This window comes from Callithrix jacchus, chromosome 7 (assembly GCF_049354715.1).
Source record: "Callithrix jacchus isolate 240 chromosome 7, calJac240_pri, whole genome shotgun sequence".
Classification (NCBI taxonomy): Eukaryota; Metazoa; Chordata; class Mammalia; order Primates; family Cebidae; genus Callithrix; species Callithrix jacchus.
Genome location: NC_133508.1, coordinates 82,937,667 through 82,952,851, shown reverse-complemented (window position 1 = coordinate 82,952,851; position 15,185 = coordinate 82,937,667). Strand labels below are relative to the sequence as shown.

The 15,185-nt window shown below is 48.8% G+C and overlaps 1 protein-coding gene across 2 annotated transcripts; it reads left to right on the top strand.

Annotated features, from left to right (window-relative positions):
* The first annotated feature begins 361 nt into the window (after positions 1-361).
* Positions 362-1,043, top strand: P3R3URF (PIK3R3 upstream open reading frame). Of its 2 annotated transcripts, XR_004726826.3 has the most exons (3): positions 485-624; positions 705-777; positions 908-1,043. XR_004726826.3 is itself a non-coding variant. In XM_035251330.3 (2 exons), exons 1-2 carry the CDS (start codon positions 381-383, stop codon positions 949-951), a joined length of 288 nt encoding a protein of 95 aa, XP_035107221.1. In that variant the 5' UTR covers positions 362-380; the 3' UTR covers positions 952-1,043. The 2 variants fall into 2 exon arrangements, 1 of the variants encoding a protein (XP_035107221.1); XM_035251330.3 differs by lacking the exon at positions 705-777 and having other exon boundaries at positions 362-624.
* The last annotated feature ends 14,142 nt before the right edge of the window (positions 1,044-15,185 follow it).

Here is a 15,185-nt window from a genome sequence, read left to right as displayed (position 1 = left end):
GCATCTTCTTATAGAGTAGCTGTGAGATTAAATGAGATAATGTTGGTGAAGTGCTCAGCACGGTGTCTGGCACATAGTAAGTGCTCAAAAAACACTGTTAATATTGTTAATATGAGTAAGTGAGAAAGTAAGGAAGTGAGTTCCCCCTCTCAAAGCCCCTTTTCCCAAGGGTCCAAACTGAAGCTGCCTGGCTCTTGGGCTGGCTCTTAGGCCAGATGCAATGGGGAAGATGTGAGGGAGCCTGACCCATGAGGAGGGGCCAGGGGCCATGACCTGTAATAAAGAGCCCTGCCCTTATGCAGACTTTGTATGTCATAGAGGCCTCAGCTACCCTGGCCAACAGTACACCCCTAGACACACTGCAGAAGCTCCCTGTGCCCATGGGGCCATCTCGGCTTGTCCATGGCCCTCGGCCCCAGGGCATGCGTTCACCCTACCGCAGGCCAGGTATAGGCTGGCCCAGGCCCCGGTTTCCCAGGATGTTCAAGTGTAGCCGCAGAAGATACCAGCAGAGTCTCCAAGGTCGAACTGCCACCAGTGCACCCACCAATCTTGCCACCATGGCCATGGGTATCAACAACACCCACACTGCCACTACCAGAGTGTGGATCTTCCCACCTCAAGGTCAGCTAGGGGGCTTGTGAGCCAGGGTGGGGTTTCAAAAAACAGAGCCACTGAAGATTTCCCTACCTGGTTCTGTTTAGGCACTCCAAAGGAAGAGCCCTGTGAAATACCACCCTAAATGTATGATGGACTCTTGATGGCAGGCATCCCAAAGTACTGAAAGCCTTCATGGAGGATGGGTTGGCTGGAAGCAGAGGGTTTGGGGAGGAGATGAATCCAAGGGACAGGGAGCTTCCAGAACTGCTGCCTTCCTCACACTCTTCCCTCTCCTTCCTCTCCTCAGCTCTCAGACACCTCCGTCAACCTGGGATTTTTCTGATCCTCTAGAAGTGCCCAGAAGCTAGCCCAGATGAAGCTTGGCTTGCCCTGGACCTGCATCTCCTAGGGGCTGTGGGTAGTGAACAACAGATACAATCATTCTGTGCAAACTGCCTTATTCCATATGGAGGTGTTAACCAGCTGACTATGCAGGGTTAGGGCTGAATACTTACAGGGAAAGGCTTCAGTGATCACAGCAGGGATCATAGCTAAGATAGTAGGAGGACTGGACAAGGTCAGCAACATAGACCATCTTTGGTCTCAGCTTTTGATCTGCCCCATGAAATAGGGGCTCTCTTGCCTTACACTCCTAACTGCATGGGGAGAAGGGTCTCTGTAAACATCTTGGAAGGTATTGGGAGGCACAAATCAGAGAGGGATAGGATGAAAGACAGAACCCTGAGAGTACACAAGCATGGGGTGGATGGGAGGCAGATGTGTTTCTGTGTGACTGTGATGGTTAGCGTGTAGGTGTAGCTGCTGGTGTGTGTGTCTGCAACTGGGAGAATGGGAGTATAAGCAGATGTGGCTGAATGTGCCTTTGTGATTGAATGTGCCTCTGTGACTGACTGTGAGTGTCAAGGAGTGTTTGTGAGGGTATGGGTGTGCCAAAGAGAGGACATTAGCCCTAGGAAGAGAAATGAAGGTCAGGAGGGGGATGGGGAGCAGCCTGAAGGAGGAGAATGTGGAGAAGGGTGAGATTCTGAGAAAGGCAGACTACCTTCAGCCCTCCAGCCATTCTCTGAGGTCAATGTTTTCTAGAGATGGCAGCTGAGCTGGGGTGCTTAGGGGTGGAGCAAGACTGTGTTTGAGCCCAGAAAGTAGGGAGGTGCTAAGCTCTCTGGCCTGGGGATTTTCCATCTGGATTTTTGAGTGTTTGCTCATGTGTCACTGGCTGTGACTGGGTTTCTGTGGGGTTGTGTCTTAGTAGCTGGGAACATTGCGTGGGACTCCATCTCTCATATGCTACATTATGCATGGTTACTGTGTGTTGCACCAGTTCAAGATCTGGCCCCATTTCCAGGCCTACCTTCCCAGGGGGCTGGGGAAGGGAGTGAACCCTGACACCTTCGATGGTCTGGAACCCTGGGGTTCAGGAAATCTGGCTAATATCCTTTGCTGCCTGTAAAGGGAAAGGGAATTGTATCTATGTCTGTCTACCCCACGCTTGCCAGAGACTGGGACCCTGAGGGGACGGGTGAGGCAGAGAATTCACTGACACACCATCCCCAGACAGTGCTGGGCTCCTCAGGGTATGTGAAGGGGGTTGCTGAACATTAGCCAAAGCTGGAAGGTGGTTGGGCCAGTGCTCAATGGCCCAAGAGGGGCCATAAGTATAAAGAAAGATACATGACACAGTTCACAAATGCATGCAGATATGTAAATATAAGTGAACTAATAGACACACACTGCAACACACACACAAATGTATGCAAGCACATACTATAAGCAGATATATGCAGACACAAATGCATAGATCCCCACATGACACATGTAGCAACACATACACATGCCTATAAATGAGCACACACAGATGGAAACATGCATGCACCCAGACACAAGCATACAAGCCTCCAGACACAGACACATGCCTTCACACTCATGCAAATCCAGGCGCACACAGATATACACGCATGCAGACACACTCACCAGACTTCCCAGCCCCTGTGGCCCTAGGACCCAGAAGCCTCCCTCCCCTATATGTTATATGAGTGTGCAATGTGTATGTGCATGCACGCATGCCCACACTTGTGTCTGTTTGTATCTGTGTCTGTGAGAGTGTGTGTTTGTGTTCGACTGTGTGTGTGGTGGGGGTGCTAAGCTGTGGGAACCAGATGACATCATCTCTTCCAGCTATTTTTAGCTCTATCTGCAGTGATGGCTCCTTTGCTGCCACTCCCCCTTCGGGTTCCTAATTCTCCTCCCCATCTAGGCTCCCAGAGGCAGCAGCAGCCAGAGGGCACCCACCACCTCTGTTTAGGTGGCTCCGGGATGACTGGGTGCAGCCCACTCTCTCCTGCCAGAGTTCCCTGGAGGCTGACAACACAAGGCTCTCAGGCTGGAAGGGCCTGGGTTAGGTGAGCTGACCTGGCTGGTCTCCAGCCCTCAGGATGCCTCTGTTTCTGCTTTTCAATCTGCAACTCTGTGTCAGTCAACAGTGCCTGCTATGTACCAGGATGGTGCTAAATTCTGGAGACAGAGCAGTGAGAAAGGCAGTGGGAGTTCTTTCCTAGTGGAGTTATAGCTCAGTGGGAGACACATTATACAGATTACACAAGCTCTTCATTAAATTGTGAGGAGGGCTCTGAGCCCTGTTAACAGAGGCTCCTACTCTGAGATGATGTTCTCTGCCTCTCTCTGTTTTTCCATCTCCCATAGGTGGGATAACCTGAGGAAACCAGAAGGAATATACCCATTACCTTGTACCCTTCATTCTAATAATTGTATCTCCAGAATTCCACAGAGCAGTGCTTTTTTCTCATACCCTAGGCTGCACTCCCAACATTTGCCATGTTGACTAGGCTGGTCTCAAACTTCTTGCCTCAAGTGACCCAGCTACCTCAGCTTTCCAAAGTGCAAGGATTACCAGCATGAGCCACCCGGCTCAGCTCTCCCCACTGCCTTTTATTTAGGGACAAGGTCTTGCTCTGTCACTCATACGGGAGTTCAGCGGCCTGACCTTGGTTCGCTGCAGCCTCAATCTCCTGGGCTCAATCTATCCTCCCACCTCAGTCTCTCAAGTAGCTGAGACTCCAGGTCCAGGCCACCATGCCTGGATAATTTAAAAGATTTTTTTTTTTTTTTTGGTGGAAACAGGTTTTCCCTGCTACTCAGAAGGCCGAGACATGAGAAGTGCTTGAAACCGGGAGGTGGAGGTTGCAGTTGAGATCATGCCACTGCACTCCAGCTCTTGGGCTCAAGTGATCCTCCAGTCTCTGCTTCCCAAAGTGTTGGGAATACAGATGTGAGATGAGCTACTTTGCCCCCACGACCTTACTTTTCTTTGGAACCTTCTTGTAGTCAACCCCTGGGAGGCAGGCTACTCTTCCCCAACTATAGATGAGAAAAACTGAGGCTCAGAGATGGGCAGCTCTGGATCACACCTCACAGTACCTGGGGAGCAGCCCAGGGGAGCTAGCAGGCAGGAGGAGAAGAAAGTGGTGACACACCGGGGCAGTTGGCACAGGTGCAGGAGGAGAAGGCCAGGCCAAGGAATCAGGAGGTGAGGGGGAGGAGGACATGAGCTGAGGGTTCGTCACAGGAGGAGGGCTTCCCGTTCCAGCCAGCCTCAGGCAGCCCCTGGAAAATCTGGTTTGACAGCTTCAGCCGCGTGCTGCAGGACTGGAAGAAGGAGGCAGCCTAGCTCTGGGGGCCCTTCCTCTAGCCCTGGGTTTCACCAACTGTCTAGTTGTGGGAGCACTTTATAATTCTGGGACTCTTTGGATTATGAAGAGAATAGCTTTGGACAGGAGCCCAAGCTTCAGTCACTGTTCTGCCCCAAGCCCTGGTGTGATCCTTGGAATGTCCTGGCGCCTGTCTTGGACTCTGCAGCCCCACTGTAGAGTCACGTTCCTCAGACCCCAACTCCTGTCCTCCAGATTTTCCTGGGAGTCTGACTCAGGCACAGAAACACAGAGTCAATGGGTAAGGACAGACACGACCAGACAGTCCCTGGGGCGCCAGGCTAGAGGTTCCTTGTCACTAATAGGTCAATGGCCGGAAGCCCAGCTACAACCCCACAATGCAATACCGGTTACCCCACCCTTACCAGTGCCCTCACCCACACCCCCACTTCCGGCCTCTGTTCCTTCCTCACCTCTGGGGAAGGCTGCAGGGCTCCCCAGGGAATTTCCCCTGGCTCCTCCAGTGACTCTCTGCCCAGTGCTTAACCCTCTCTCCCCCACCTACTCATTCAGGCAGGTCAGTCTCCCACAAAACTTTCTCTCCCTGGATCCTGGGGCAGGGCAAGGAGGGAAGGAAGCTGGGTGGAAGGACTGCAAAGGAGACTGCTTTTCCTGCTACCCTCAGGTACTGAAACCCAAGTAAGGATTTTCAGGAGAAAGGGAGTGGACTGAGTGCTGGGCCCTAGGATGGAGCTTCCCTGGGCACTATCCCACCCACTGAGCCTCGGGAGGGGTAGGAATAATTTTCCTCTGCGTTAGCCTGCCCAGAGAGCCTGGAACTGAGACTTGCAACTTCTAAAAAACAAACACAAAACCAAGGCCAAGAGAGTGCTGGCTACTGCTACCATGTGTACAACAAAATTCATTAAACACAATTTTTAAAAATCATGAAATTCTAAATTCATAGAGTTCACAATTATGGAATCTTAGCATCACAGAATTCTAGCATGGTAAAATATGGGTTACAGAAACTTAGAAATTCAGAATTGTGGCATTACTGACTCCCAGATGACGAAATTAGAGTATCCTTGAAATGGACAGCTTGAGAAATCAATTAATAAACCCCTACATTCAGGTGGCTGTTTAAACTAGAGGATGTCCTACTGGAGATGGGCAAAGGTGTTCACATATGAACTCTGAAGGGAGGTAGGGAGCCTGGGACACATGAGCTTAAACCAGAGAGAAGACAGGCTTTGTCCATGAGAACACATTTCTACTTTCTGAAGATGAGGGACAGGGGGCAGGGGGCAGCAGGTGGGGATAGAGAGAGCAGAACTATACAAGCAAAGAACATATAACCTAAAAAAAGAATTATCAAGTAGCACAATATGCTGATCCCAGCACCTCCAGCTTCCCCATAATTGGGGTTACCATCAGCCCAGGACATTTCCAAAGGTCAGCAAGACTCCCTATCATATTGAATGGCAACAACCCATGTCTGGCTATCTTTTCTGGGAAGAAAGGTACTGAACAGAAAATACTCCATGCTTTTTTCGGGGTGGCTGGGAGGAATAGACTGTATTCAAAGAAGGTGCTGAGCCCTTAGCCACATGATGCACACCAAAGCTACTCCATGTGGTGGGGTTCAGAGCCCCCAGCAAGGCCCCGATAGAAGACCCTGTGAAGAACACCTGGGTGGGGTGTTGCCTAGGACTGCTGATCATCTCTATAGAGGGAGCCGATCTGGAGGCAACATTTGTATGGGGACCCCTGTGCAATCTCTAGGGCTGGTTATTCAGCAAACAGCAAAGATATTTACCTAGCATTTTTGGGAAACTACCACAAACTCAGGAACCCAGAAAGAGCAGTTCCAAAGAGAGGCAAATGCCCAGCCCTGCTGGGCATGGAAAATGGGGCAATGTCAGCTGAAGGTCTTCTTGTTCAGCTGTCTGTCCTTGGATTCAGCTAAATACCTCAGCCCTGACCTCTACTCACATGCCCATTTGCCTCCCTCTCCTTATTTGCCTGCTGTTCTACCTACTTATATCTGCTGTATGACCTTTGGTAACTTCTAACCCATCTCTGGGCCTCAAATCTCCTTTTCTGTCTTTTGAAGTCTATAATTGGGTTTAGGTGCAGCCTGTAGAAGTGTATATTCCTGCTTGTGTCCAGAGAAGATTTAGCTTCAGGAATCTTCATTCCCAGCTTCCAGAAAAAGTATCAGGCTACTTCAAGGGAGAATGCAGGGAATAGGGAATAGAAATAATGCTCACATTTGGGCTGGACGTGGTGGCTTACGCCTGTAAGCCCAACACTTTGGGAGGCCGAGGTGGGTGGATCACAATGTCAGGAGATTGAGACCATCTTGGCCACATATGGTGAAGCCCTGTCTCTACTAAAAATACAAAAATTAGCTGGGCGTGGTGGCACGTGTTTGTAATCCCAACTACTTGGGAGGCTGAGGTAGGAGAATCACTTGAACCCGGGAGGCAGAAGTTGCAGTGAGCCGAGATCGCGCCACTGCACTCCAGCCTGGTGACAGAGCAAGACTCCGTCTCAAAAAAAAAAAAAAAAAAATGCCCACATTTGACATCTTAAATGTGTCAATGTCTATAATGGGTGTTTTCATAAATCTTATGCCCACAACCACCACTCTGTGTGTATAAATCATTGCTCCCATTTTATAGATGAAGGAACAGAGGTCCAGGGAGGGTAGGTAAGATGCCTTAACTAGCTAGGGAGTAACAGAACTGGAATCTCAACTAAGGCTGAGGGTTGTGGTTTCAGATTAGCATTACTCAATGAGGCTTCAATAGGTAAAATGTGAGTCCATGGAGGAGAGTTTCAGGAAGAAGTGGTCCATGCAGCCCTGAGAGGCAGTGAGTTCCATTTATAAGTGTGCAATAGCAGCTGACAGCTTCTTGTGCTGTGAAAAATGCTGAACCAAGTTTCCTTCTATTTGGGAACTCTGGGTAGTCTCAGCTCAGATTGGAGATAGCTGGACTGGACCGGGGGTGAGGACGTTGGAGAGGAGAGTGGGGTGGTCCTGAACTAGTCTTCAGGGAGTTGAGGGGCTATGCCACTGTTCTTGGAGATAGTGTGTATGTGTTGAGAAAGGGGTGGAAAGGGGCCTCTTTACTCTCTGGTATGGCCTGGTTCCTCCTCCCCACTCTCCCCAACTGGAACTGGTTTTCAGGCCTCTGGAGCCAGGGCCAGAGGGACTTTCAAGCTGGGATAGCATCATGTTGTGTTGACACTAGATTCACTGCCTTGAGGTTCCCAGCAATCTTGCACAATTGCCTCAGTTAACTGATCCAAAGGAGGCAGGAGGATTTCAGATCCCCTGATTCCAGCCTGGCCCTGCCCTGCCCAAGGTTGGATTATGATAAGAGGCTGGGCAATCCAGCCACTGGTTCATAGGGTCACTGGCTCATAGGGTCGGGGCTGGAGACAGACTTGAGGGTCATCTCATTCAGATCCCTCACTGTAAGGGTGAAGAGGGAGTCTCAGATCCAGAGAGGGAACAGGTCCTGCCAAAGGTCACACAGCTGCTGCTGTCCCCAACACTTCCCTTGGCTCTGAGGACACAGAACTGAATCAGTCCTGGTCCTTGTTCTCGAGAGCTTGCAGTCTAATGGAGAAAACAGACTTAGTGGACACACCAAGGAAAATGTTAGAGCTAAAAAAGAGGCTCAAACTTTGTACACTAAGAGATTAGAGAATTAGGGACACAGACCTCCTAGAGGCTCCACAGAAGTTGCCATAGATAGTTTTTATTTTAATTAATTAATCTATTTTTTGATATGGAGTCTCTCTTTGTTGCCCACACTAGAGTGCAAGTGGTGTGACCTCAGCTCACTGCAACCTCCACCTCCCAGGTTCAAGCAATTCACATGCCTCAGCCTCCCAAGTAGCTGAGATTACAAGTGTATGCCACCACACCCAACTAATTTTTGTATTTTTAGTAGAGACAGGGTTTCACCATGTTGGCCAGGCTGGTCTCAAACTCCTGACTTCAAGTATCTGCTGGCCTCAGCCTCCCAAAGTGCTGGGAGGCGTGAGTCACTGCGCCCAGCTATAGGTAGCTTTTAAACTGGGCTTAAAGAATGGGCAAATAAAGGCGAAAGAATTTTCCTATTGAGAAATGACCTGAATGGAAGCACAGAGCAGGCACTGATTGGCCATGTGAGATGGCTGAAGGGCAATAATATAGCCAGGGCCAGGGCTTGAGGTCAGGATGCCTGTGCTCTATGAGCACACAGTAGTCACCAAGGTGCAGGACTCAGGGATATGAGGACCCCAGAGGCAGCTGGTAGGGGGACCTGATGAAACTACAGCTGGGATATTCTCTTCTTTTTTTTTGAATCTAGCTCTATTGCCCAAGCTGGAGTAGTGCAGTGGTGTGATCTCGGCTCACTGCAACCTCTGCCTCCGGAGTTCAAGTGATTCTCCTGCCTCAGCCGACCAAGTAGCTGGGTTTAAGGGTGCCCGCCACCACGCCCAGCTAATTTTTGTATGTTTGGTAGAGACGGAGTTTCTCTGTGTTGGCCAGGCTGGTCTCCAACTCCTGACCTCGTGATCCGCCCACCTCGGCCTCCCAAAGTGCTGGGATTACAAGTGTCAGCCGCTATGGCCCCCGGCCAGATGGGGATTCTTAACAGTAGAGGTGGGGGCTGTTAGACTCACTACCTCCAGGCTGGCAGTTTCCTTTAATACAAGACATACACATACACACAAAGCCTTTGTCCTTATCTCCCTCCACGAGAACCGAGGCCCACCTTGAGATCTGGCCTAGAGGAGGAGGTTGCTCCTCATCCTACTAGCTGCCTCTCCACCCAGGTTTCAAGGCCAGGGCACACACCCTCTACTTGCAGTAGCTTCCTCCGCACTGCCCCATTTCCCCTCCCCCGACACTCTCTACTCTGGACCAGGAAGGGATGGGGGAATCCAGAGCTTCCGAGCTTTGGCAGCAGCTAGCCTTCCCGCGGCTGCTGTGATGCAAATCCGCTCCGATTTATTTGAGGGGCGTTCTTTCCGTAAAGCGAGGCGCACCCGGCGCCAGCGCTAGGCTGGAAGTCCCTCTCCTGGCCCTGACCCAAGGGCGCCAGGGCCGGGAACTGGGGGTGCCTTCCCCGCTAGGATCCTGGGCGAGGGGGTGGAAGCTAAGCGGGGAGTCGCGGGGTGGGGCTATAATTAACCGCAGCGGGCGCCTAGTGGGGAGAAGGAAGCCAAAATCCTGAAGGACCTCCTAAGCCTCGTTGAACCCAGCTAGAAGTGCGGGGGTTGGGAAGCTTCTTAAACAGGAGGATCACGAAGTCTGAGCCTGAGGTTTTGGTAGAAATCTGAAGGTTTGGGGCTGGCGAGGATGTTTAAGGTTGGGGGCGTGGGGTGGAGGATGCGGAATCCACGTCCAATGAAAGCGGCCCCATTGTCTTGCTTGGGGCCAAGAGCGAATTCTACTGATCACTGTTCTCACGCACGAGGGACCGCCCCACCCCGCCCCCGCAAGGAAGCCAAGCAGGCTCACTAGCAGTTACTACTCAAGCGCCTGAGAGCCTGAGGCTTCTGGGGACCGGAAGGAGGGGTGGGGGAAGGGCATGCCGAACTAGGGGTGTACTGTGTACTTCCAGAGGCTCCAGCTTCAGGAAAGAGACCTGCAGTTTGTGGTGTAAAAAGCTTCTATGACTAGAGGCGGGCAGATCATTTGAGGCCAGGAGTTAAAGACCAGCCTGGCCACCATGGTGAAACCCCGTCTTTACTAAAAATGCACAAATTAGTTGGGCTTGGTGGCACACACCTGCAGTCCTAATTACTCGAGTGACCGAAGTACAAGAATCGCTTGAACCTGGGAGGCTGAGGTTGCTGTGAGCCCAGATTATGCCACTACACTCCAGCCTGGGCGACAGAATGAGACTCTGTCTAAAAAAAAAAAAAAAAGGCCGGGCATGGTGGCTCATGCCTGTAATCCCAGCACTTTGGGAGGCCAAGGTGGGCTAAATATGAGGTCAGGAGTTCGAGGTTCGAGAGGAGCCTTGCCAAAATGGTGAAACCTTGTCTCTACCAAAAAGTAAAAATAAAAATAAAAATTTGCCGTGTGTGGTGGTGGACGCCTGTAATTCTAGCTATTCAGGAGGTTGAGGCAGGAGAATCTCTTGAACCTGTGAGGGGGAGGTTGCAGTGAACCAAGATCGAACCACTGCACTCCAGCCTGGGTGACAGTGGGAGACTCCATCTCAAAGAAAACAAAAAACAAAAACAAACTTATATGCATAGGAATAGACAGATGGCATTATTGAATGCCCGTGCATACCAAAGAGTGTTCGCCAAATTGACCAAAAAAGAAAAAAAAAGAGTGCTTCTTATTTTTTCTTGGTATCTTTATAAAAAGAAAAGGACAATGCAGCTCTTTAAATAAAAAATAAACAAGTAAATAGACCTGGGTTTCAGCACTGCTAAGCAACTAACTGTTTGGCCCTGGAAAATTTACTTCAACTTCTTCAAGCCTCAGTTTTCTTATCTGTAAAATAAGAGTAATAGGGGCTGGCTGTAATTCCAGCACTTTGGGAGGCCGAGGTGGGCAGATCACCTAAGGTCAGGAGCCTGACCAACATGGGGAAACCCTATCTCTATTAAAAATACAAAATTCGCCTGCATGGTGGCGCATGCCTGTAGTCCCAGCTACTAGGGCGGCTAAGGCCATAGAGGTAGGGGGTGCCACTGGTACCACTCAGCTGGGCCTAGTGAGTCTCCCTTTGTGGTGTGGTCATCCAGGCAGTTTCTCTGGGCACAATCATGTTATATGAGCCCAAGGGTTGGGTTGTCAGACTGTTTCCAGAGAATACAAGGAGGGGGACAACGCTCTGTGCTGTGGAGATTACTGTCTCTATTTCACAGCTGAGGAAACTGAGGCTCAGGAATTGAGTGGCAGAGGTAGGAGATGAATGAAGGTCTGTGTGATGTCTTCTCACAGTACCAGCTACCACAGCATCAATGGTGACATCTGCTCTAAGAGGGTAGGGAACACACAGGTTATGGTTCCTTAAGGGAGGAATGTCATCTGGAGGAGTAGTGGGAATCAGGAAGGAGAAAGGGAAAGCTTTCTGGAGGTGGTACCATTTGTCCTAGAAGCATCATCTTGTTTTCTGTTTCTCCAGCTACCAATCATTGACAATCATCTGTTGCCTGCAGTGAGGGAGACCTTGTTATCCGAAGGGACTCTAGGCAGAATGTGTCCTTGGACCTCAAAAAGTAGCAAGCTGGAATTCCTATAGACAGCTTCCACAGGCAAGCCTGAAATGGGGGCACTTCTACCTCAGTCTCTGGCATTGGTCAGCTGCGGGGTCCCTTTTGCACTGGTACTTCACCAGCAGCTGGAAACCCAGTTGTCTGTTCATTTTCATATCATGGTCAGCACAAGTTTATGTTCTGTTCTCAGGTTTTATTTTACTTTAAAAAAACCCTCATGTAATGAAGTGACAGATTCTGTTTAAAGAAGGACTAGCAGTTATGAGAAAAACTTTCCATGGATAATTGAAGGAAGGTTATAAGACATAAAAGAAATGTCACTAACCTTCACCTGTCACCCATCAAGCATTTATCCTCAGGTGTCCAAATGGCTGAAGCAGCCTGATGTGGTATAAAGGGGTGGCCATATTCTTCATAGGTAAGAATGGGTGACTTCCAAAATAATGTTTAAGTAATGTTTGTTCATTGTAGAAAACTTGAAAAATACAGGCAAATAAAAATTAAAAAATACATAAAGCATCCTTTAAGAAATAAACACTGCAGCCAGGCATGGTGGCTCACGCCTGTAATCCCAGCACTTTGGAAGGCCGAGGTGGGTGGATCACCTGTGGTCAGGAGTTCAAGACCAGCCTGATTAACATGATGTAACCCCGTCTCTCGTAAAATCACAAAATATTAGCCAGGCATGGTGGTGAGCGCTTGTAATCCCAGCTACTCCAGAGGCTGAGGCAGGAGAATCACTTGAACCTGGGAGACGGAAGTTGCAGTGAACTGAAATCGTGTCATCGCACTCCAGCCTGGGCAACAAGAACAAAACTCTGACACACACACACACACACACACACACACACTAAACACTGCTTGGCCGGGTGCAGTGGCTCACTCCTGTAATCCTAGCACTTTTCGAGGCCGAGGTGGGAGGATCATAAGGTCAGGAGTTCGAGACCATCTTGGCCAACATGGTGAAACTCCGTCTCTACTAAAAATACAAAAATTAGCTGGGCACTGTGGCAAGTGCCTGTAATCCCAGCTACTCAGGAAGCCGAGGCAGGAGAATTGCTTTAACCTGGGAGGCAGAGGTTGCAGGAGTTGAGATTCCACCATTGTACTCTGGCCTGGGTGACAGAACAAGACTCTATCTTGGAAAAAAAATGGAAATAAACACTGCTCTCATATTTATCTTTGGAAATCAGAGTTATCATGCTTTCTTAAATTTTGGAGTATATGTGGTTTTATTTTACATGATTAATATTATATCACACAGTTTTGTATCTTGCTTTATTAAATTTAATTAATTAATTAATTTGAGAAGGAGTCTCACTCTGTCACCTAGGCTAGAGTACAGTGGCATGATCTCAGCCCATTGCAACCTCTGCTTCCTGGGCTCAAGTGATCTTCCTGAGTAGTTGGGACTATAGGCACACACCATCACTCCCAGCTAATTTTTGTATTTTTTAATGGAGATGGGGTTTTGCCATATTGTCTAGGCTGGTCTCTAACTCCTGAGCTCAAGTGTTCTGACACCTGGGTCTCCCAAAGTGCTGAGATTATAGGCATGAGTCATCCCACTCGAGGTTTGGCCTATTTTACCAAACTCTTATCCTTAGATATACAGATTGTTTCTAATTTTTGCTATTATAAAAATACTATGATGAAAATCTTTATGCATAAATCTGTCAATATTTTGGCTTACATTCTTTCCTTCTTTTTTTGACATTGGGTCTTATTCTGTTGCCCAGGCAGGAGTGCAGTGGCTATTCACAGGTGAAGTCATAGCACATTATAGCCTTGAACTCCTGGGCTCCAGCGATCCTCCTGGCTCAGCCTCCCAAATAGCTGGGACTATAGGCGCATGCCACCATGCCTAGCTTGGATTATTTCCTTACAATTTTTTCTGGAGGTGGAATTACTGGGTCAGAGGATCAAAATATTTTTAAGTATCTTGATATATATTGCCAAAATTCTTTCAGAAAGGTTGCGCCAATTACATGCCATCACCCTGATATTAATGGATATGTCTTATGACATAGCAGCACTGAGTTTTTTTTTTAAAGACGGGGTTTCACCATGTTGGTCAGGCTGGTCTTGAACTCCCAACCTCAGGTGATCCGCCCCGCCTTGGCCTCCAAAGTACTTGGATTACAGGTGTGAGCCACCACGCCTGGCCAGCACTGAGTATTAACATTTAAAAAATCCTTGGCTGGGTGCAGTGGCTCATGCCTGTAATCTCAGCACCTTCGGAGGCCAAGACAGGAAGATCACTTGATGCCAGGAGTTCGAGACCAGCCTGGGCAACATAGCAAGACACTGTCTCTACCAAAAAAAAAAAATTAGCTAGGTACAGTGGTATATGCCTGTAGTTCCAGCTACTAAGGGAGGCTGAGGTGGGGGGATCATTTGAGCCGAAGAGTTCAAGGCTGCAGTGATCTATGATTGTGCCACTGTACTCTGAGTGATAGAGTGAGACCCTGACTAAAAAAAACCCTTGCAAGCCAGGTGTGGTGGCTCACGTCTGTAATTCTAGCACTTTGGGTGGCCAAGGCAGGTGGATCACGAGGTCAAGAGATCGAGACCATGCTGGCCAACATGGTGAAACTGCATCTCTACTAAAAATACAAAAATTAGCTGGGTGTGGTGGTGCATGCCTATAGTCCCAGCCACTCGGGAGGCTGAGGCAGGAGAATTGATTGAACCCAGGAGGCAGAGATTGCAGTGAGCTGAGATCACATCACTGCACTCCAGCCTAGGTACAGAGCAAGACTCCGTTTAAAAAAAACAAAAAAACCCTTGCAAATTTGTTAAGTGAATAAGTGAATCATTACCTTTTTGGTGTTCAGTAGTTTCTTAGAGGACCAAGAGGCGTAGTTTCATCAGGTCTGTCCGATCTGACTGGTGAACTCCTCTACTGATCAGAGTGTCTCCTTAACTACATTAATGTGGTTTGGCCATTGTTGTTTTTTACCCTCCTGAGAGTCTCTCCTCCTTTTGGTTACAGTCTCCCCATTTTCCTTTGCAAGGTTCCCTTTGGGAACATTTTGCAAGATTCCCTTTGGGGAACACTCCTCCCCATGTTGGTCCATGTGTTCCAAATGGGCCTAGTCTACCCCTGAATTCCAGGGATGAGCGCTGAATTCCAGGGATTGGCCAATCCTGGCCAATCATGACAGAAATTAGTTTAGTGATGGGCATTTCACCAAAGGGGGGCAATGAGTGCCTTTTGCTGGAATAAATGGGAAAGAAGCCCTCTTTCCTATTACAGGGTTGAGGATAGGGAACTGAAGCTGAAGAATGAAGGCCTGGAGGTGGCTGTTGCTGTCTTTGCCATTCAAGGGGAGAGCCCAATTGAGATGGAAGTCAAAATTAGCTACGAGATGCCTTTGATGAAAATTTCTGGGAAAAAAAAAATGCCAAGAAATGGAGAAGATACATACCTGGAGATTTTTTTGAGTTCCTGAGTTCAGCTGCCTGGGTTTTCTGCTAATGAGGCAACAAATCCTCCCTTTTAAAAAGCCAGTTTGAGCTAGGTTTCTATTATATGCCACTGAAAAAGTCCTATGGTTTTGCATGGTGTTCAGAAAAGGCAATTGTGCTTAATTTGTTACAGAATCATAGGTTCTAAAAATTGAAGAATCTTTACCACCTTCTTCTTCCATG